Source organism: Hetaerina americana, unplaced genomic scaffold (assembly GCF_022747635.1).
Source record: "Hetaerina americana unplaced genomic scaffold, ioHetAmer1.1.p SCAF_3, whole genome shotgun sequence".
Taxonomy (NCBI): Eukaryota; Metazoa; Arthropoda; class Insecta; order Odonata; family Calopterygidae; genus Hetaerina; species Hetaerina americana.
In genome coordinates this window covers 27,360,162-27,384,976 of record NW_027286874.1, presented here as the reverse complement: position 1 = coordinate 27,384,976, position 24,815 = coordinate 27,360,162, and the positions used below count along the sequence as shown (strand labels likewise).

Sequence of the window (24,815 nt, the reverse complement as noted above, 5' to 3'; positions counted from 1 at the left end):
TTGAACCCATGCCATCTGGATATTAGTAGAGAAGAAAGAAATCTCTTGGTAATGTTTTCCCCATTGAAAAGATGGTTGTACCGCATGAACGCACATTTTAATAAAACTTAATCAAAGTGGAGTACAAGGAAAACAAAACGTCAACAATGTGACCGACCTTGCATAACCTTAAATTAAGAGGACAAGAGGAATTTCGAATAAAAAAAGAATGATGTAATTTAAACATATGGAGGCAGGAATATTGATTCCAAAATAAATTTCTACTTGTATCTCCACAATTGGTAACAAGTCGAAGTAACGAAAGGGTTCAATAAAGCAAATATGTAAATGCAGATGTTTTCAAAGGGTTAAAACAAAATTCTTCACCATAGAGCAGGGGTAATATAGCTGGGAATGCACAAATGCATTGCGCGAAGTTCATGACAAATAATGGAGGCGGTCAATGGCAATGGGTTCGCAATAAATGAATAGCATGTAGGGAGAAGTCATAAGGAGAGACAAAAAATTAGGTCAAATGAAGTCTGGGAGAGAGGTTCACCTTGCCGCTCTTAAACTGATAAAAACAAGGCGTTGGACACGATAGCTTCTTGTTTACATGTATCAAAGTACCACTAAATGGCCGAAAAATTTAATTGAACAGGAATAATATAACGCAGACGATAACATCCGTAAAGATATAACATAGCAATCAAAATTATTTCAATATTCATGCAGCCATTAAAACATAAAATACCTTACCTTCTGCCTCATCAAATCCTCCAGATTCATGTCATCTTCAATCACTGAAACATCGATGTCTTCTGAGTCTAAATCCTTTTCGTTCTTGATTGAACTATCATCGCTATCCGAGTCTACCTCCACCAACTTCGGTTGTACCACGGGCTCGTTCGCCTTTTCTATGGTTTTATTTACAGTAGAATTCGGCATGCGGCTAGCAGAAAATTCTTTAGCGGAGGAATTACTATTTGACACTTTTTCAACTACTGGTGCATCAGACCTAACTTGATTATCATCTCTTAAAACTTTCCTCTGCACGTCCTCTAACTTTTCTACCACTGTACAACTTTCTTCCTCAACAATTTTCACTTCATTATTAAAAACGTTTTTATTTTCACTCGTCCTTTCATCTTCTTTTGGAGTTGTCTTACAGCTACTATCATTTTCTTTCTTCGATTTCTGCTTTTTGTGATGTTTCCTAGGCAAAAAGTTAATTACCATTAGAATTATTATAAGGTTAGAGTTAAGTACTTAAATAAGTGACATATGCTGGCATTTATTTTACAACTGCTAGCGTACTTACTTTTCCTTGCTATTTGAACTATGCTTTTTATGTTTATGATGATGCTTGTGCTTCTTCTTTTTCTTTTTCATGGTACTCTGGGACTCTTTGTCATTGTTTTCCTTCTGGCTGATCGGGCCTTTTTCAATTTCCACAAAATTTGGTGATCCTGACTCGGATGACCTTAAATTAAGAAAATGATCTCTAAGAAACACCGGAGGTGATATATGATTAAACATTCAAAAAGCGCCCACATTTAAGGGCAGAGGAAATTCACTACGTTATTGGAAGTTTAACAGGATGATTATTCTACTTACCCCATCACAGCTCAACGATGAATATGCTACTGGTGGCCACACACAACACAAAGATTTCTGATGACTAACTCAGGAAGGTTTCACATGAACAGAAGTCGTAGCCAATTCAGTGACTAATATGTATCTCCCATAACAGCAACATCACTATTCAATACTGACAAACTAAAATTTACTAGCAGAGCTGACTCCTTGGAATGTACAAGACTTCCAGCACGTCAAACAAGATGGCCGATCCAATCGAATTTGATTCGACAAGCGCAAAACAGTTGGGCTGACGCGTGACGATAAGAAATTTCAACAAAACTGTACTTATTTTGTGCAAAATATGCCCAGATCTTTAATTTTATCATGTTAATTTTTTAGATATTCTTATATTATTTAACTCCGTGGGAGAGATGTTGGAGCACCCAACCCACAGCGTTTGTGTCGTTGAACCAATCGTTCACAGTTTCTTAAACGCCGGCATTTATTCAAATAAGCTTGTAAAGATCTCATTATTTTAATTACGATGCCGTATTTTTTCGTGAGTTTCTGTAAGCAGTTGTAGCAAATATATCCTAAATATTTGTGCCGTACCATTTTGGGGTAAAATTAGCATAACGACTATGTGATTTAACACCGATTAATATTTTGCAATAATTCAAGAAAAAGTATTAATATACTTTTACACTATATTATTTCACTATTATTTACTAAATATTACACTATCTTATATTTTATACTATAAATTTTAGGTAGATTTTGGATGGGCACATACATTACACTACTACATTTATATGCTTAGTATAATCATTCACCCTAAATTACAAAAAACTGATCTTCAATTCCGGATGCATTCTATCTCCCATCATTCCGTCTTGCACCACTATTCTTTTCCTGCCTACTTTACTACTTTTCTACCTACTTACTACTTCCTTGCTTCTAATGTCCGCCCATCTACCAGTCTTCAACATTCCATCGCCAGTCCAATGCTCTGCATGTATCATTCCTGCCATCTCTGGATTTCTCCTTACAACATCCTATGATTAGCTAGGACAACAGATAGAAAGGGTATTACGGGAATTGAAATCTAATAAGACTGTGGGGATAAACAACAATCCCGCATAACTACTTAAAGGTTTAGATTAAGGTCAGAGGAAGTGTTTTTATGGACTGATTCATGGCATTTATGAGGGAGGAATTTGGTATGAAGCTTTCGTCAGATCAGTGTTTGTCCCTATACTAAAAAGTGAATCACAGCCATATGCAAAGACTAGAGAATAATAAGTTTGATTTTGCATGCAGCCAAAGTGGTTCACTCAGGATCATCAATAAGAGGATAGAGAGCAGGGCAAATAACTACTTAGGAGATGATAAATTTGGGTTTAGGAAGGGGAGAGGCCCCTGTGATACCATAGCAGTAATGAAGTCACCAATAGAGAGGAACATAGAATACTATCAGGACATATTTGTTTGTTTCGTAAATTTTGTTTGTATTATAATAATTATCAATCCTTCAATTCATGCGGTTCTTCCATCTCACCTTGAAGAGCCATGAAATATTTGGTTTTCTCTCTCCATCTCGTGCTTTATATTTCTTATTTCAAAGTTCTCAACATCATTCTAACATTCCAAGTCCCTATTCCAACTGGTTCAATCCCTGCCTGTGTCTTCTTTGCTGCTGCAGTAGGTTCCCCTTTGTAAGGATTTCACGTGATGATGACTGTGGAGGCCTTGCATATTCCACTGCTGGGCATGATGCATGACTTACCTGGCTATGTTGTTCCATAGTTGCTAGGACTCATTTACACTAGTGCCCATCATAAAGTCATGGAGTAAATAATTGAGGTGGTTTCCAGTCCCCTTCCACAGAAGTGTTTTTATCATGACACCACTAGCCTTAAAGGCTGATTTGATAGGTGAGGATAGACCTCATCTCTTACTTACGCAAGTGGCATTTTAAATTTACACATCAGGGATCAGTTGGAGGGCCTTCCTACCCCACCCACTCTATGCTGTCAGTGGTTTCCAAGGAATAATTGGTACTCAAAAAAATCACATAGCTTTAAAAAGAATTGTTGCTGGGATTTCAGCTATATTTATCATCAGGATTAGATAATGATCACAAATGTTGTGAATGAGTCATCGCCAAGGGTGGTCCTAGTGAATTCCCCACCTCACTCATGACACACTCACCCTAGCCTTATTTTTTGAACACTAAAAAAAAAAAGCAATGAAAAGTTGCATATAGTTAAGGGGCATCCCGATTGAACATTTACCATCAGAAATAATCATTTCAAAATATTTGTTTCTCTATATTAGCACCGTATTTTCCCATTGATAACGCACGCGTTATCTACACAAAAATGTTCAAATGATCAAAAAAATGACGATGCGTGTTATGCATCTCAATGTGCCGATGACATCAAAAACAGAATACGAACCCCAACGTATTACGGGCGGAGGGATCACGAATATAAGATTAGAGAGATAGACTGCAAGACTGACAGGTCTAAATGGTCATTTTTTACAAGAATAATAAGAGACCAGAATGCTTGTAATCGAAATCCCCCACTAGTCGGTTTGACATAATAAGTATTAACCTACAAGGTAGCGACTGCGCATGGTTATACTAGTATATTTATATATATTTTTGCAGATTCCTCCCACCTTTCCCCATCCATTTGAAAAACCCTAACCCCCTCATCCCTTACCCTTTCCTCCTGGTGCTGCACCCCCTGCCACACACATTTTCGGTGGCTCGCAGGGTATTGATGTAGATATAGATGCAATGAAAATTGAAAAAATCGTATTTTTACACACACCATATATAATTTTTACGTGCATATTTTTTTTGCAAATACAGATGCACGGCATCAATACATGTTCAAAATAACTATGAAGCCCTGGGCACGCAGTATCTATACAAATTCATGATAACTATGAAGTTCTGGGTGTGTGTTATATGTTAGGTGCGCATTATCGATGGGAAAACACAGTATTAATATTATCAATGGTAGTCTTCTGGTCAAGGTACATGGGTGCATAAGTGTTGGATGATCCCAAACCATCACAACACTTCTAAGCCTCATCTAACATGAACCTGAACTACCATAAACTTGTTCAATTTAGCATACTTACAACTTCCCATGATTTCATCCAAAATGCTTATAATTTTCCTCTTCCTATCTCATCTGCCTAAAGTTATCTCTTAAATCATACTCTTTAACTTGAATTCATTGACTATCTTGAAAAAGGAAAAACTATCAATGGCAAGTATTAGGCGAACTTATTGCAATGTTTGAGCAAAGAAATCAAGCAAAAGCAGCCACATTTGGCCAAGAAGAAAGTGTTGTTTCATCAAGACAATGCACCAGCTCACAAATCCGCTATTGCAATGGCCAAAATTCATGAATTTAAGTTTCAATTGAGGCCTTATGCACCCTGTTTGCCAGATTTAGCCCCCTCAGATTATTTTCTGTTCACAAACTTGAAAAAATGGCTCGGTGATTGAAGATTTTCCAACCATGAAGAAGTGACGTGGACAGTTAATGGTTATTTTAAGGAGCAAGACAGTTCTTATTATAAAAAGGGTATCGAACTCATTGAACATCGCTGGGAAAAGTGTATAGAGCTGAAAGAAGATTACGTTGAAAAATTAATTCCTTTTTTTTCAAAATTTTTGTATTTTCTTTGTTGGGTGGGGTACTTCTGGGATTATCCTCGCACTACTAACCCTTGCTGCATGACCAACCCTCTACTGTGAATTTTTAACTATTGCTCCGACAATCCCCACTCTCTCTCTATTTCACTTAGCACTCCCTACATATCCTCTGTGCATCTTATGCTTGATGCAGAACTTCCATGCCCTCAGTATTATCCAGATTGTATAGGAAGCCCTACTTCCACCACTTCTAATCATGACACCACTGTGGGCCGTGAAATATTTTCCAGAACTCATTATAAAATTTGTATCAATAATTTCATGGTGTAATTAAGGAAGTTTCCTCTTGTCTACCTATTTTTAACGTAACATGATCACTGTAATAGCTGCCCTACTGAGGTCAGATGTCTTTGCAACTACCTCACTAAGGAAGAGATGCTGCTTATTTATGTCCGGCTCCTGCCAATCAACCCATAGTTGACCCTACCAGGAACAATATCATTGCTCCTGCCATCACACCACTAGGCTTCATCAGAACATGCAAGCCATGTCAAGATTTTAGCGGGAGGGGGTTTCTCTGTAGCTTTATCAAAGATTGATTGATAAGCATGATGCATAATGAGATCAGTGAGATGCTAACCCACAGAGGATTGCCTTTCAGGAATTGCTAGCATACTCTGATGCTGAGAAATTATATCCTTCAAATTTTTATTAGAAAGAGAACTCCTCAGATTTGATAATATGACCGATAAGCAATGCTAAACCTCAAATGTCACTATTTTTATTAAAATTATCCCTGTTACTAGGTACTTTTTCTTCAGATCCCTACCCTTTTGGAAGCAAGTTAGAAGAAGAAGCTAAGAAGCTAACTAGAGGCCAATATTCCATTTGTACTCTAAAAAGAATCTTATTGAAATTTTAGTTAATAGATATTTAAGATCTATACAATTTTCCAAATAAATTTAATCTCTCGTTGATATAATTCTTTCGTGAATGTGAACTAAAGGTCTCTATTAGACATGATTTTAAGGAATTACATAGTAATAAAATATTAAACTCAAGCTTTCTAAAAAGTGATGGAGACATTGAGATTCCTACTACTGGGAATACAACTGAACACTGGAAGCAACTTGACTAAAAGAAGACTAATACATTTCCTGGATAAAAGAATTTTAACCAAACACCCAAAGGGAATCATTTTTTTAAGGTAATCTACCGGTTAAGGTAGGTTTTTGGATGGACACAACTACCAAACAAACATTTTATTACTCCTAACAAGACACAAAATCCATCATTCTACTCTATATCAGGTCCCTCTTCATCTCTGAGTACTTTCTTCCTCCCTTCATCCCGTCCAACATCCCTATCCTGTTCCTTCCCTTTCCTCTTTTGCCCAACATTCTCCCCTCTATTAAAGTCTTCAACATCCCACTGCCGGTCAATACCCCCTTCATCCACTTTTCCTGCCTCCATAGGATTGCTCCCAACAAACCCCTCTCTTCGCCCACCATACCAAGTACTTCCTCGTTTGTTTTCTTCTCTGTCCATTTCACCTTCTCCTTCTTCTCCACACCCACATTTCAAAAGCCTCCAATCTACGTCTATCCTCCTGCTTCAATGACCACGTTTCCGCACCGTAAATAGCTACGCTCCATGTCAAAGTTTTTACGAGTCTTTTCTTAACATCCTTACTCAACGTCCCTGTCATCAACTCCCTCCTCCTTGTGAAAGCCTCTTTGCCTAGCGCAATTCTTCTCCTTACGTCCCTACTACTTTGACCGTGTTGGTCCAAAACACTACCGAGATACGTAAACTTTTCTACCTGCTCTAGTTTTTGCCCTCCTATTTTAATGTTAAGCTTAGCCTTTTTCTTTCTAGAAAATCGCATAACCTTTGTTTTATTAATATTGATTCTCATCCCATACCTGTCTCACTGAATTTTCAATTCACTCAGCAATGCTTGCAAGCCCTTGGCTGACTGACAAACTAAAGCTTGGTCATCAGCAAACCTAACTGATTTTACGAATTCCCCGACCACTTTCATTCCTTACTCCAGTTCTTCCCATGCCTCTTTGATCATTTCCTCTGCATACAGGTGGAACAGCAACGGTGATAATGGGACACCCTGCCTTACACCTCTTCCTGACACTGCCCATCCGGACTCCCCGTTTCCCACCCACACCTGAGCAGTCTGAGACATGCACAGGTTTCGGATTAGCCTCCTTTCCCTCCAATCTATTCCTATTTTCTGCAATATACTCATTAGTTTTTCCCAGTTCACTCTATCAAAAGCTTTTTCGAAATCTACGAAACAGGCAAATACCTCCTGGTTGTGTTCTATATTCCTCTCGATTAATAATCTCATTACTGCAATGGCATCACGCGTACCTCTACCCTTCCTAAACCCAAACTGATCATCCCCTAAGTAATCATTTGCCCTACTCTCTATCCTTTTGTTTATGATCCTGAGAACAACTTTAGCTGCGTGGGATATCAAACTAATTGTCCTATAGTCCTCACATGACGTGGCCTTTACCTTTTTCGGAATAGGAACTAAAACTGATCTCACAAAGTCTTCCGGCCAGATTCCCTCCTCATAAATACTACGGATCAGCCCATATAGCCTCTTCTTCCCACATTTTCCTAAGCATTTTAAAAGTTCCACGGGAATGTTATCTACCCCCACGGCCTTATTTAGTTTCATCTCCCTTAATGCCCTTTCTATCTCATCGTCTAGTATGCCTGGACCTAAGCTGTCCTCTACGTCATTTTCTTTTTCAATGTCTAACTTTGTTGGTCTGAGTTCTTTACTATACAGTTCTTCTATATACTCCTTCCATCTCTCTTGGATCTTTCCTGCGTCAACTATTACCTTACCCGCCTTATCTCTCTCTAACTGTTGGCATAGATCTCCCTTTCTTACTTCCCGATAACGATTTAACTTTGCTCTACAGCGCACCAATTTCACCCGTCCTCTGCAGACTTTCCATATCCCCCCACTGCATCTTCCACCATGCTTCTTTTGCTTTATTTGTTGCCTGCCTCAATTTATTGTTCAATTCTTTGTACTTAATTTTACCTAATTCTGTATTTACATTCTTAAGGAATCATTAACTTAGGTAAATTGTATTTAAATTTCATATCTTGAAATTGTTTTTAGATGCCTTAGGCATTGCGAATTGAGTTTCGTATTTTTTGGATGGCATTGAATAATTTTAATTCCATTAGGATGTTTAACACCTACATTACTTACTTGATGAAATCTGTTCATTCCAATTCATTCTGTAAACATTATTTGGCCCCCAAAATGACCACGCTCCATTGGTGTGTTTGAAACTTCTTTAACAAATGAGTTGCTCATGTCTTTGCCATGTCCCTGTCATCACTTGACCAGAAATGTGACAAATGTTAGAGATTTCATTATGAGTTAACTGAAATTAAAGAATTATACTATATTCCTTGTGAAATGTACTCTATTCACTGGAATCTTGGGTAGTGAGAATGACCTATGAATGAACATCATGATAGTAAATGTTTTGGAATTAGCCTACTTTGAAACAAACTAAAGTCAAGGACTGTATTCACAATGAACAAAATAGTCTCAAGTTTTCCTAATAATTGAAATTCATGCCTAATTACCAATTTCCCTGGTAGGTGCACATACTGCTGGTGGCATATATTTGATTGAAGTACATTTAAGACGGCCATGGCTATGCCAGTATTATAAGAGCCCAAGCCAGATTGTGAAGCAGATAAGTGACAAACTATTGCCATAGTTTACCAAGAGTTTATGGCGTAGCTTGGGCTAATGAGGATTGCACTAAAATGTTTACAGGGCAGCAGAGCAAGAGGAAAACTAAAAGGAAAAACAGCACATTTGAAACAAGCACCAATGAAAAGAAGTTTTAAAAGCCCGAAGATTATTATTTCTAAGACCAGAATGGAAATCCTTAAAAAAAGAAACACAATTGAGATAAATCCAGCCAAATATTGAACTTTTATGCTGCATAAAGATTTATGATCTTTAAAATCTCTTTTTATTAATAATTATTATTAATTTATGATCTTTGATGATTTATGATATTTAAGATCTTAGGAAAGAGGCGGGGAACCCAAATTTTATAGGCAGAAATGATCACAAATTTAAGATAAAATGCCAGGCACAGAGGACAAATAAAAAAAAATTTTCATTTCTAAATAGAACAATTGTTGAGTGGAACACCTTACCTGCAAAAATATTCGAGCCCTTTCCTAACAGAGTGTATACTTTTAAGAATAGATGTAAGGTATATATGTAAAAATTTGATTTATGTGTGGTGTATGGTATTATATGTTATAGCTTAATTTTTTTTTATGTATCTTTTTTTTTCTTGCTGGTTAATGGTTGTAAATGGGATGGGGATTCACTTGTTTTGTTAAAGAGATCTGTGTTTGTCTGGTTTTATGTATTATATTTTGCAATTGTTTGGGACTTGTGTGCCACCTGACAGTGTCTATTAGCACATGTGTATTTATAATAATAATAATAATGATGAGAGAACCAAAATGCCATTCTAGGTTTCAATCACGAAATTTTTTTTAACAGTAAGAAGCAGTGGTAACTAAATGTTGATTTGCTCTAGTTGTTTTATACTCCTCTTTATGAAAATTTGCTGTGACTAAGTACTCTTAATCAGAATAAAAACCTGACTACTTCCAAAATTGGATAATGAAATTGTCTTTTGCTATAAAAGTGTGAACTTTCCACAAAAATCTTCGGAGTTACTTATTTTTTTATGTACACCCACATCAGAGTATTTTGGATGCATCTTTGAGTTCACTCATTTTACCAGCACCCATGCTAAATCCTCTGACAAAGTCATTCTTTCCTCGTAATTTTAGCCCAGTTCCATGGACTTTTTTTTAACTTGAGTTAATGAACAAATTACTAACTGGGCCTAATTACTTTAAGCCAAAAATGTCCAGACTCAATAAAAGAAGTAAAAAAATATAAATGAAGAAATAATGAAAATAAACCAGGAATTATATGTTACTCATCTTTATTAACATATCTTCAGCATAATTAAAAATAATTTTCACAATGTATCAGCCCACAAATCTCAAATTATAAATTTCCACTTCAACAGGTAGCCAAGCTTTTGAAAAATTACTGTTCACAACCCATTCAAATAAAGATTATGATTTATTAAAGTATCTTCCCAATGTGGACAAAATAAAATTGTGAAAATTATGAATTTAGCTTTATGTACAAGCAATACTTTCTTAAGAGTGATTAATCTACAAATATATGTCTCACTTTTGATATTTTCATCTGTACATTAGCACTGGATTCAATACCACAAAATCAGCACCACATTTTCATACAATATACCAATGCATTAAAAATTACAAAAAGATTTTTACGTGATTGGCATCAATTTTGCTCCCAAAATGGTATGAAATATGGACTGAAAATAAATAGTTTCATTTCAGTGCTACCACACCATAGAAGAATAAGAGTAGTAATAAAACCACTCCTTTTATGATAAAATGCATCATAAAAAAGTAACATTTAATGGAAGGCCATATCAGTATCAATTTATGGGATAATAATACTATCGTTAATCTGTACAGTATGACAATTTTCATTCAAAATATTTTCTATTCTACATTATTAGTGTAGGCAATACAGCTTTTTATTTACAGAAAATTTTATGTAATTATGATTTTACTTGAGCATTGAGGATAGTTAAACTCTTATACAACATACTGGCACAGTTATGACAAAATAACTAACAAATCCTCACAAACTGATTTAATGCCAGACAAAATGAACACAAATTAGCTACCCGATATTTATATTTTCTAATTCCAATTTAAAGATAAAGAGAAAACCATATTCAATATTAATATCTGTTCACAATAAACACTACGCAAACAAGGTAAAAAAAATATTTTTGACATAAATATGTACTAGTTAAAGTTTGAAAGACTTGTAACAAATGGTACCAATGTGAGAGCATGTTAAATAACTTTTATAAGCTGGACAGTAACCAATATCATAATGGACTATCATTTTCTAAATTCAGTACACTCAAAACATAAACATAAAAAAATCAGCATAGAAAAAGATATCCACTGATGAGAAATAGTTAAGCTACACGAGCAAAGAAATTGATTAATATGGATTGAAATTTCCCCACCACTTTTAATGTCACTCATAATTTTACGTATGCAAAAGCAAATTCACTAAAATTTGAAAAAATAAACAACAATATCAATAACAAGATAAATTCACATAAAAGAAACATTAGTTTGCATTTGGAAAACTTTTTAGAGGAGTAAACTTTTGAAATACTCAATTTCTTGTTTTCACTGCTGAAAACTCTGACTTGTAATAAACCTTCTCGGTGTGTAGGAACAACTTTAACGTCAGGAGTCTTATTATATGTGTGTGTATATACATGTATGTATGTATGTATGTATATTATATATATGTATATATGTATATATATATATGTATATATGTATATATGTATATATATATATGTATATATATATATATATATATATATATATATATATATATATATATATATATATGTATATATATGTGTGTATATATATATATGTATATATATGTGTGTATATATATATATATGTGTATATATATATATATATATATATATATATATATATATATATATATATATATATATATATATGTATATATATATATATATATATATAAATAAAATATATATATATATTCATTTGCACACACACACAAACACATGTATACATATGTATGTATAAGCACATATACAATGTACTTCTTAACTATAGGCCTTTAACTTCATGAGGTATGAATAAAATGTCACCAAATAATTTAAATTTCAGATAGAAAGATGCAGTAAGCCCTTTGATAATTCACGTTCACTTTTTGATGAAAAAGCCAATCAAGAATGAATTTGTATTTTATTCCCTTTGATTATGCATTATTAAAAATGTTACCACAAGTTAATTTCAAATAAATGAGTTGTAAAATAATCTCCCAGTGTTGGTCATAGATACAAATTCCAAAAGCAAATATGCTTTGGTAGATACACAAGCATGCAATGAATTAACTCACACATTCTGTGTATGCCATAGAAATGGTATTCCACAAATATTATAGGTATATAATACCCATTTTCTCAAATGCCATTAAAAACAAAGACATTTCAAAGGTGCAACTATGCATATTTCAAGCTCAGCAGCTTTAGAACTACATTCTTTTCACACAGGACATACTTGTAATTTTCTTTATCCAACTTTCCAAACAATGAGAAAACTGCAAATACCATTAATCAACAATTGGGGAACCGCACACGATTCAAATCTCTTAAGTCAGTGGGACAATATAACCAGCCAGGCATCTGCTCTCCAAATTTCTAACGAGTTTTTCACCATATAATGGCACAAGTTAACAACCCAAGGTCAGCACCAATCAGCCATATACTGAAAATCTCGGAAGAGTGACTGCTCTGCATCTGAGAGGGGCCGTGGATCTTTAGGTGGAGTTAGATGAGGTTTTTCCGATGTAAATTCTTCATCAAAATTACTGACATCCTCCAAGGAATGCTGTAAAAATATCCAAACCATTGTAAACCATATAATATATGGAATTAAATTAAAACAAAAAAAAAATTGTACATATGCACAGCATACCATCTTCATTTCAGCACAGGAAAAATGAGTAAAAGTTATAAAAATAATGTTCAATTTTGTCTAATTATTTACATATACAATTATAGGAAACACACAGCAGTGAGAAAATGTAAAACTTATACCCTTTCATTGACTTCCTTACAAATTTCATTTACACAAATAAGCTGGCACTACAGGAGTCTAACTGTCAGCCTGACGGATGTGATGCATTCTATCAAAACTTACATCAGTACACATTAAAATTATTTTTATTAATATTAAAGAAAGCATGAAAGACTACAAAATGAATGAAAATAGCATTCGCTTTTGTTACCAGACACCTAACATTCAATGAGAACACATTATGATGTGGGAGAATACTGTTATGATTATTACATAATGCAATTATACTCTGTATTCAAAATTTATTTTTCTATTTTTTTATAATTATTCCAAAAATTGAGTGTCTGAAAACTATTCCTTTGAAATACATTTGTTTCATCGCAAAAATTGAAAATCTTACCAATGAAATTATTGTAATAATATTATTATGTGAAGGTGGAACAATTTTTTGGCATTTTTAACTTCTATTTGTCATAAAAAATCCACGAATAATTAATAATGGCAAAATGAAAAGTCAACGAGAATAAACAAAATACCAAATTATGACAAGAAATATGCTGTAAAACCTTGAATCAATGTAAGCAAATTTCATCAAACAAAAGCACTTATATAGGGCAAACACGAGAATACGGATATTCAAGTTGGCAGACTAGATGTCTATTCTATTTAGTCTTGTCCATTCAAACTAGATGCTTATCTCACCTTTTGAAGATGAACATCTAGTTTGAATAGATAAGAGTTCACAAGGCTTGACTTCAGAACCCAAGTCATTGGCAAGGAAAATCGTTCTTTTTCTTACTCCACTGACCAGGCTCTCTGTCATGTACTTAACCAACAGAACAAGAAAGTTATTATTATTACTATTTTGCTTTAGAGAAGGAAATTGATTCGAAGTCCATCAATAAAATGGTCAGGGCAGAAGTAATTGAAAAACTTTAATTACACCAAATTAAAATTAAGTTAAGAGTTACAGTTAAAATCCTGAAAATGAGTTATTTGAAAGAATATTTTAAATTAGAAAATATTCATTAAAGAAAACAGAAAACCACATAAGGCTTCATTTCCAGATATATGAAGTGAAAGCAATAAAAAAATAATGAAAATTATAAAAATTACTACTCTCAAAAATACTTACAATAGTGGGAACAAAAGGAGGCTTTACACGCCGCAATAGGAGATCATCCCACGATATATTTCTGAAAAAAGCCTGTTTCTTGACATCTTCTGCATCCCGTTCACTTGAACCAAGTCGCCTCTCGGGATTCTTACGAAGCAACTGCAATTTTTTAATAGCATTAGGTCTCTCCATTTTATCTCTAATAAACACCATTCATTAATTTCTCGATTTCAACTTACCCTACGCATTATTGCTATAGCCTCGAGAGATAAAAACCGAGGGTATCTCACTTCATCATTTACAATACTGTCAAAAACCTCCTCCTCATCATCACCCGGAAATGGACTCTGAAAAATATTTTATATTTGATGAGAAATAAAAAAACATGCATTTAGAGTAAAGAGTTTCTTGCCTTTCAGATATTATTGACTCATTTTCAACTTAAATCCTATATTTAAAATAATATAACACTAACATTAGCAGAATTCTATCAACAAAGATTTTAGCCCTTTTCGACTATCTGATGATTTAGTGTCTTCTTTTTCCTTGATTGTTTCCCTACTTTATATTGAAATGGTTCCAGTGGATTAGTCTCTTTTTCAGTTGATGTTTTCACTTTCATATCTACTAACTTTCAAGGCAACTCTGTCAAACCAGCAAATTGTTAGCGCATACATCTCTTCTTAAATATTATAATTTTAGCTTTTACCTCAATAGCATCCCCTTTTTCCCCAGGAAACAAATATGATTCTTCTTGTGAGTCTCTTCGGCTTTCTGACTCATTTTGACTGATCTATGACTTTCTTGGTTTAATTTACTCTCAAAACTACAGAGTCTGTACAATAAGTATTGTGACTGATTCGCTGTAGCTTCAACGGAGAGGTGGATGGGGGTCCGACCGGTCGGCTAGGTAGATCCCTCACAATCAGGCGGACTTCAGTTCAGTCGCCTCCCGGCATGCGTTGATAGAGGAGGTGGATTTTTGTGACGTTTGATTGTTTGTGGTGTCGTCGCACCAGCATGGAGTGCACTGTCAAGCAATGCTACGCTGTGAAGTTTGCTTTCAACTCAAAATCCGCATCGGAGACCCTCGAACTCATTAACCAGGCCTATGGGGATGATGCCTAAAGCAGCACAAGAGTTTTTCAGTGGCACAAAATGTTAAAGGAAGGCTGGGAGCTCGTCGAAGACGAGCACCCTGTCGGATGCCCAACGACTGCTCGAACCCATGCTCATGTGGCCAAAGTGAAAAAAGTTTTGGACTCTGACAGGCGTTTAACCATCGCCCCTATCAGTGAGGAGATCGGTCTTTCAGTCGGAAACGTCCACACCATTGTAACAGAGGATCTTGTGATGAGGAAAGTGTGCGTGAAGCTGGTGCCGAAAGTTTTGAGAGAGGAACAAAAACTGTCGCGGGTGGAAATTTTGCAAGAAATTTAGGACTGTGTCCAGGAAGATGAAGATGTTCTCGACAACGTTATTACCTCAAAGGATGGCTCAAAAGGAGCTCAAAGGATATCAGTTCGACTCCATTAAGGCAGTTCAAGCAGCAATGACAAAGGCTCTCAACAGTATTCCAGAAACCTACTTCCAGAGTGCTTTTGACGAGTGGCAGATGCGCTGAACTAAGTGTATCAATACAGGAGGAATGAACTTTGAAGATTTAATGTGATTTTGAGTAATTGTAATGATAACTGCAATAAATTTTGAGTTTTGGAACTAGTTCCGATATTTTTTGTATGGACCCTGTATTACTCCCTGACCTGAATGGAAATTTAACTTATCCACAGTCTAAACATTACCAAACCAATGAAGCACCTTTATTCCATAGTTATCCATTACTGGAGCATTCAATTCAAATTTTTTTCATGACCTACTGATTATCCAATCTTTTTTATTTCTAGATCAAATACCTTTCAAGGATACCAACAACAGCTATTAAATAGTATCAAATAAAATAACTTTTCCACATACCAAATATACATGCAGATACAAGGTCAATGACCCTTATAGAAAATTAAATCCTATTATTGGTAGCAGGTATTGAAGCAATTGAAGGAAACCTCACTATATGCTCCATGAATTATGTCAGTGTTTCCTATAATGCCATTTCAAATATTCTATGCTAGATTTTACAGGTTATTCGTACCAATGTATCATATGTTTCTTGTGGCAAAAATAAAAAAGGAGTGGAACCTCATATTAAGAGCACAATCCATTCCACAATCTTCATCGTATAGTTAAACACTTATTTGGTGAAACAACTTTTTGCAAATAAATTTATGCATTTTATCCAAAAAATATTATGTACAAGGTTTATTCAAAGAAAATTATGCATACATTGTTTAGGATTGTGGATCACGTTCACCTTTTCTTCAATTGCTGAATGAAAAAAACTGAGAATGAGAACTCAACATGGAAAAGCAAAAAGGGATCAAAATAAGTTGTTAATATTTATGATACACACCTAATTCCATTTTGTTAAAAATGCTGTCTAGAGATATTTTTTTTGTGTTGAAACTTCAAAGGTTGGTTATATGTGACTCAGAATGATGATTAAATAAATTTGTGGTGTTTATCGCCACTACCTTATTAGGGCAATGCCTGATGCCCATGGTACGATGCAAAAGTTTCCCATGACCTCCATATCTCATTTAGCCTGCTGTTTTGGACTTGAAGGCTCGTGGAGTTTCTGATTGTTAAACAAGCATGGGCTTGTTATTCAAATTGTCACTGGGATTTGTATAAAATAGCAGGGTGAGATGGCCGTTCATTCCCTTGTGGTCGGGCAATGCACTGTTATGTACACAAATATAGGTCTGCCTCGGCTTCTTCTTCCTGAAGAGAACCATTACGTCACGATTTGAAACATGTTGTGGCCGGTAACCATCAGAATTTTTGAGCTGCTTGAAGTCACTGATGAAGTTCTGGGCTACCTTTCACTCAGAGCTTGCTACTTCACCATGCCTCACAACGCCGTGGATGATGGTTCTTCTTGTTAACTTCTAAAACCACGCCAGCTCACATTAAATACTTGTTCTGCTGTTGATGAACATGAAATCTTATTAATGAGGTCAGCAAAAATCACATCCCTTGTCACATATTATATTCTCCTTAATGATGTGGTATTGCGATTGCTTTTCGTTTATGCATATGAGAAGCAACCTTTCAACATGGTTGAGAGTACGTAACCCTGGCGTAGAGATACTCTTGCCACTCTAATTGAAGCATTTATCTTCTTAGTTTTGTCCGTATTCTTGAAGAAAAGGCCAATCGTTGAAGTCAATCGATTGTTGATGTGCGTGCTAGATCAGCCACGAACACCTTGTTCCCAATTTTCAGTGATTTTACTTTTCATTTCTATGGTTATATTTTAGTTTTATCCTCTTATGGCTTTATTCTCACAGAATCTTCTTCAGTGTCAATTTTAAAACTATGCACAAAATATTATTAAACTTTGCACAAAAAAATCATTACTAATATGTTTGAGCACAAGTTTGGAAAAAAGTGTGATGACTAGCAATGCTAAGATGCCAGCAGAACAAGTGCTAGACACAAACTGCAGTAGCACCCACGCAATGAATCCAGGAATTCCCCTCTGCTCGTCATTCATTATGCAAACAGTTGCTCATTAAACGAGTACTTTTCGGGAACAATATTTTTGCATGTTATTTATTTAGCTTTAGCCCCAAAACAGCACTTTTTGGCCTTCACATTGGACTATTAACAATGATTACAATTACAAATACCCAAGCCCTAGGTAAGAAGAACCCAGCCAGGCCAGAATCGAACCTATGATCCTTGGGTGGGCAGACGAGGTCGTCACCCTGCCGCCACTGGGGCCGGCAAAAGAGATGTGAATTATTCACTCTGCGAAGTGCTTGTTAAGCAAAAGTTCCACTGTAGCTGAGCATTTAGAATGAAGCATTTCACATCATAATCAAAGGAGGATCTACTGTGTCATATTACTCATTCGGATGACAAAAAAATGAACATTCAATAGCAGCAAAACATATTCACCACAAAATAGAAAATTCTAGCCTAATTATTACTCAAATTAATTTTAGGTCAAAATTAATGACAAATGTCCTTAGATTTAATTATAATGCCGATGAGAGATGTGCGAGTGTCACCTGTACATGATAGAGGATAAGTTCATGCCGATAGGTGGGTAAACAATTTTTTTTAAGGTAATCTACCGGTTAAGGTAGGTTTTTGGATGGACACAACTACCAAACAAATATTTTACTACTCCTACAAAACACAAAATCCATCATCCTACTCTATATCAGGTCCCTCTTCATCTCTGAGTACTTTCTTCCTCCCTTCATCCCGTCCAACATCCCTATCCTGTTCCTTCCCTTTCCTCTTTTGCCCAACATTCTCCCCTCTATTAAAGTCTTCAACATCCCACTGCCGGTCAATACCCCCTTCATCCACTTTTCCTGCCTCCATAGGATTGCTCCCAACAAACCCCTCTCTTCGCCCACCATACCAAGTACTTCCTCGTTTGTTTTCTTCTCTGTCCATTTCACCTTCTCCTTCTTCTCCACACCCACATTTCAAAAGCCTCCAATCTACGTCTATCCTCCTGCTTCAATGACCACGTTTCCGCACCGTAAATAGCTACGCTCCATGTCAAAGTTTTTACGAGTCTTTTCTTAACATCCTTACTCAACGTCCCTGTCATCAACTCCCTCCTCCTTGTGAAAGCCTCTTTGCCTAGCGCAATTCTTCTCCTTACGTCCCTACTACTTTGACCGTGTTGGTCCAAAACACTACCGAGATACGTAAACTTTTCTACCTGCTCTAGTTTTTGCCCTCCTATTTTAATGTTAAGCTTAGCCTTTTTCTTTCTAGAAAATCGCATAACCTTTGTTTTATTAATATTGATTCTCATCCCATACCTGTCTCACTGAATTTTCAATTCACTCAGCAATGCTTGCAAGCCCTTGGCTGACTGACAAACTAAAGCTTGGTCATCAGCAAACCTAACTGATTTTACGAATTCCCCGACCACTTTCATTCCTTACTCTAGTTCTTCCCATGCCTCTTTGATCATTTCCTCTGCATACAGGTGGAACAGCAACGGTGATAATGGGACACCCTGCCTTACACCTCTTCCTGACACTGCCCATCCGGACTCCCCGTTTCCCACCCACACCTGAGCAGTCTGAGACATGCACAGGTTTCGGATTAGCCTCCTTTCCCTCCAATCTATTCCTATTTTCTGCAATATACTCATTAGTTTTTCCCAGTTCACTCTATCAAAAGCTTTTTCGAAATCTACGAAACAGGCAAATACCTCCTGGTTGTGTTCTATATTCCTCTCGATTAATAATCTCATTACTGCAATGGCATCACGCGTACCTCTACCCTTCCTAAACCCAAACTGATCATCCCCTAAGTAATCATTTGCCCTACTCTCTATCCTTTTGTTTATGATCCTGAGAACAACTTTAGCTGCGTGGGATATCAAACTAATTGTCCTATAGTCCTCACATGACGTGGCCTTTACCTTTTTCGGAATAGGAACTAAAACTGATCTCACAAAGTCTTCCGGCCAGATTCCCTCCTCATAAATACTACGGATCAGCCCATATAGCCTCTTCTTCCCACATTTTCCTAAGCATTTTAAAAGTTCCACGGGAATGTTATCTACCCCCACGGCCTTATTTAGTTTCATCTCCCTTAATGCCCTTTCTATCTCATCGTCTAGTATGCCTGGACCTAAGCTGTCCTCTACGTCATTTTCTTTTTCAATGTCTAACTTTGTTGGTCTGAGTTCTTTACTATACAGTTCTTCTATATACTCCTTCCATCTCTCTTGGATCTTTCCTGCGTCAACTATTACCTTACCCGCCTTATCTCTAACTGTTGGCATAGATCTCCCTTTCTTACTTCCCGATAACGATTTAACTTTGCTCTACAGCGCACCAATTTCACCCGTCCTCTGCAGACTTTCCATATCCCCCCACTGCATCTTCCACCATGCTTCTTTTGCTTTATTTGTTGCCCGCCTCAGGTGGGTAATATTATGACAAAAATTAATTATGTTTTGGCAGATAAAGTATTTTTGTTTTTCATCTATCAGTTTATTTACTAGAACATTAAGTGGTATACTTGTTAGATTTCAGAGATTGAAATGAAATTCTTGATTATTTGTCCATGTATGCCAGGGAGTACAAATACATACAGTAAACTCTCGATTATCCAAACTAATGGATGCATGAGGAAGTATGGATGATCGAAAAACACAGACATCCAAAATAAGTGGAATACAGCTGTGATATAAACGAATTCAATTTGTATTAATCAAATAAATTTTAAAAAGGGTGAGTGCAATTATGAAACAAAAAACTTGTTTCCTTTCATTCCTTTAGATTAATTCGGGTATTTTAGCATTGGAAAGTACATTTTTTTCTATTTTTCAACCATTTTCATAAGGGTGGAATTATAGTTTTACAAGAATATGGAAATATCATCAAGTGAATAGTAGAATGTCCTGTCAGAAAGTTAACCCAATCACGTAGTTACGAAAACAATGATTGGTATAGGATGAATATTGACAAAGAATTGCTAATATAGATCCATAATCATATGATACCAATTAAAACTATGCAGCATAGATAATTTATGATTTATTTGCCACAGAGTCAAACTATATATTTGCTCACCTCAAAGGAGAATATGGCATTCTCAGGACTAATGAATGAGAGGGAAACAATAATTGGATAATATAAAAATGTCTAAATTAAAACATTCAATATTACACAGAACTTTTGATTTTGGCATCAAAATTGAAAACTTTTAACAAAGTAAGGTATTTAAAAAAGTATATCAAAGTTTCAAAGCATTTAATTATATTTAAATTTGTATTTTTATTAAAATTTTGAGGTAATTGGAAGAGAGAATAGCTGGATAATCCCCAAAATAGATAACCAAGAATTTACTGCTATGTTTCATTTTGAAGCAATGGCCATTTGGGGATCAAAATTCTGTTCCTTAAATACAGGTAATTTTCAGTATCAAGAAACACTGATAAGGTGTTAAAATGCATTACATGCATGGGGGTTTGTTTAGACCTACAAAAAACCCTTATGGAACTTGGGCAAACATTAATTAAATGGAGGAACATAAATTTAGGATTTAACTGCAATTTGAAGCACAAATACAGGAAGTGCACAGGTCTATGGCAATTCATGCATGCATAGGACATGTTGGTGGGGAATGTTGTGTTAAGTATGCCATTAACTTTGCAATACACAAATGCTTAATGGTGTGAAATATCCTTGGGAAACTGAAGAAAGGATATTTTTTTCAGCCACAGTACAAGATCAAAGCTTTGAATTTCTCTGGAGATGTATTTTTATTTAACCATACTTATAAAAAAGCAATGTTTAAAGCCTTTGATCAAGAACTGCTGCTAGCTTTGATTTACGCATTATTTTCGATTCAGTGGCACCAAAATAATGAAGTTATACTGCAGCTATTAAATTCAGAACTATAACTGAGAACTGGATAGAGAGCTACAGCTAAAAACTGAACCAGCACTGGTACACCCTATCACTGCAAAACAAATTCAAAATAAGATTTATACAATTTTATTGATTGCGATGTCAACACTGAAGAGTTGTGCTGTGTCTGTTACTAACAAATCAATCTCCTCCTACTTACATTATCAATTTAAAAAGCCACATCTCCCCATTATAATCAACTGGGTAAAATTTTAAATCTTGGATTGTCCTAAGTTTAAAGGCCAGATTTTGTAAAAACTGAGATTATTCTAGAGGTTTAATTGAGATTTTTTCTCATTCCTGAATCAAAGTTGACCACTCACTTTTATATCCTTATAAATAGATATTCTTCTTAACCTTACAAACCAACACATGATCACCTATTTATTTAAATTATTCATTTATATACACAATCACTAAAAATTTTAATTTCTGAAATTATTTTAAACCACTTAGTTATGCCATGACTTTCATAAAGATAATCCTGACACAAATTGCCGAAGGAACCACTAAGCATGCTCACTGCAATATTTTATATTAATAACTTTATAGTTCATCTACCTTATCTCCATAGATCACTGGAATTTTTAAAACATGAAATAATCCCCCAACAAGAGAGTATTAATTAAAAAAATCAAAACTTTACCTCTCCCACCAGCATTTCAAAAACGAGAACTCCAAGGCCCCACCAATCAACAGCACGGGTGTAAGATGTTTCTGTCAGTACCTCAGGAGCAAGGAATTCAGGTGTGCCACAGAATGTTCCAGTTCTGTCACCAAATCCCATTCCTTCCTTACACAATCCAAAGTCTGCTATTTTCACATAGCCTTCAGTATCCAGGAGCAAATTATCCAGCTTCAAGTCCCTGCCAATTGAAAAATGTATAACTTTCATTTTTAATAGGTATTTTCAACATTACACTCATTTAGATATTGCTACTGCATCCAGGGACTCAATATTCCCAACTTAAACACAGATAAAGAAAGGAAAATTCCTCATGTTGAACCTGGGATCCTTATTTGAAATACAGAAATGATTACTTAATGCTCCCAAAATATATTTGAAAATAATGGGGATTATTATTTCTATTCTAATTTTACCACAAGTGGTTTTCAATGGACAGACATGGTGATCATCACTGAATCATAAATCTGTGATTTTGGCAAAAAAATGTAAAATGTTAAGGCATTTCTTATTCTGGAGCGAGTATTTGAAACATTACACCCTATGAATGCATTTATGAAGAACTTTATACCTTGCCAAAATCCATTTTAAATTTATTACATTACATTCAGCAAAAAGGAAGAGTGATACAGAAATTCCTCAACTTCAACTATACTTAATCCTTATTACTAACTGCAGTCAAAGGCTACCATACCCTCAGTATTAAAAATGATGTCAAACCTTATTACTAACTGCAGTCAAAGGCTACCATACCCTCAGTATTAAAAATGATGTCAAACATCCTGAGAACAAGATACATAATCAACTGATCAATTTTATCTCTTTCTTTACTTTAACTGCCAACTGTTTAACTGAGTTTACCATGACACCCCAGGTCTCAGTCCGGCAGGGAATGAGATATTATGTTTAGGGAAACCAACCACTAGTGAGGTCTGAAAAATATATAGCATAAGATATTTAGTTTAGTCTCTCACCTGTATATTATTTTGCTCTCATGAAGATACTGTAGTCCTAAGACTACACAAGCTGCATAAAACACAGCTCTTGGCTCTGAAAACACATCAGCATGTATATGCATCATTAAATCACCACCAGCTGCATACTCCATGACAAAGCAGACATGGCACTAAAAATGAAATTTGATTTTTGTTTTATGATACATTTGAAAAGTACAATATATGCAATCAGAAAGAATTATTCTCAATAACTTTTGAATCATCAAACACCCACCTCAGTTTGAAAACAAGCAAAGAGGTTCACTAAGAAAGGATGACGCATATTGTTAGCCACTTCAAATATTCTTTTCTCGGCAAGAAGAGATTCAACCTCATCTCTGGCAATAATATCTCCCTTCTTGAGAGCTTTGATAGCAAAATACTCTCCAGTATTACGATATTGGGAAAGGATAACCTGAAGGAACAAAAAAAAATAAAAAATAGACATTTGGATTTTTAAAAATGTTTACCGCCTTAAAGAGAAGTTCATTACCTTTCCAAAATGGCCCCTCCCTAGAACACTTATCAGTCTAAAATTTTCCATAGACATTCCTGAATACTGTGAATGCCTTCTAGACTCATATGCACTGTCCCGATAATCCAGGCTTCTACCTCCTCCCCCAACAGCAGCTGCAATCACACCAATGCCACCAGCATTTGAAGAATTATTTCCAAGGATTATATCTGGTTGATCATATGATCCCTGTAAAGATTGTAAAGTTAGCTTTCATGTAATCGTTCACATCCACGGGTAACAAACAATTACAACAGCAAGTATGAGTGGCATAATGTGACATTCAAGCCACCAAAATTATAGAAATAATGGTTAGGTCAACTAAAAATGTTGATCCCATTTGCATAATTCTTTAGCATTCAGTTTTCCTGAAACAAATATGCACAGACACATTGCGCATTGCACTTGATGATGCACCAGTAAGAGATACACATATAAAAAAATGATGATAAAGAAAAGTTCATGCTATTTAAAATATAAAATTAAAAATAAACTTCCCAATGCTGTTGCAGTAAACAACCAATAAAACATGGAATAATAGCAAACACAAAATAATTTGGAATACAGTCATCGGTGCTATTCAATGACACGGTATCTGCTCACCTTAAGGTAAAAACAGACAATATTTACAGTTTCCCATATGATTTATATGAACAAAAGCAGATACAAAAACACAAATTAAATTTTTCCATTTGAAAATAGCACTAAACCATGTCAGAAAGATGACATTCTCTTATTAAGGACAGAAATTAAACATTTATCCTCAAACTCGAAAATCTAAAACTGACTGATATAATTTAAATTTGTGCAATTAATTATGAAGATATGCTTCCTTTTAAATTTATTAAATGATGAAATCATTTCCTCCCTATAGCTTAAAATATAAGGTTAACATTTTCATTATTAAAAGATTGGTACAAAACTATAATAAAATCTTCATTCTAAAATACATAAAGA

At 35.2% G+C, this 24,815-nt stretch overlaps 2 protein-coding genes across 8 annotated transcripts in view; both read right to left on the bottom strand.

Annotated features, from left to right (window-relative positions):
- Window positions 1–1,855, bottom strand: part of Prp4k (Pre-mRNA processing factor 4 kinase) — a 45,951-nt gene extending 44,096 nt beyond the window's left edge. For 2 of the 3 annotated variants that reach the window (XR_011701551.1, XM_071588689.1), the window contains exons 1-3: window positions 1,597–1,846; window positions 1,301–1,462; window positions 739–1,195 (exon numbers count right to left, since the gene is read on the bottom strand). Coding sequence is in view for 1 of the 3 variants with exons in the window: in XM_071588689.1 (XP_071444790.1) it covers window positions 739–1,195; window positions 1,301–1,462; window positions 1,597–1,601 (624 nt within the window). In the remaining 2 variants the exon portion in view is untranslated. Of the gene's footprint in view, window positions 1–738; window positions 1,196–1,300; window positions 1,463–1,596 lie in introns of all 3 variants that reach the window. The other variant, XR_011701552.1, reaches the window with a different exon arrangement.
- Window positions 1,856–11,990: 10,135 nt separating this feature from the next.
- Pkn (serine/threonine-protein kinase N) overlaps window positions 11,991–24,815 on the bottom strand; it is a 101,899-nt gene continuing 89,074 nt past the window's right edge. For all 5 annotated transcript variants that reach the window (XM_071588360.1, XM_071588359.1, XM_071588356.1 and 2 more), the window contains 7 exons: window positions 23,838–24,047; window positions 23,580–23,759; window positions 23,324–23,475; window positions 22,311–22,530; window positions 14,387–14,494; window positions 14,166–14,306; window positions 11,991–12,841 (listed from right to left, as the gene is read on the bottom strand). In XM_071588360.1, the coding sequence (XP_071444461.1) occupies window positions 12,698–12,841; window positions 14,166–14,306; window positions 14,387–14,494; window positions 22,311–22,530; window positions 23,324–23,475; window positions 23,580–23,759; window positions 23,838–24,047 (1,155 nt within the window). In that variant the 3' untranslated portion in view covers window positions 11,991–12,697. The remainder of the gene's footprint in view (window positions 12,842–14,165; window positions 14,307–14,386; window positions 14,495–22,310; window positions 22,531–23,323; window positions 23,476–23,579; window positions 23,760–23,837; window positions 24,048–24,815) is intronic.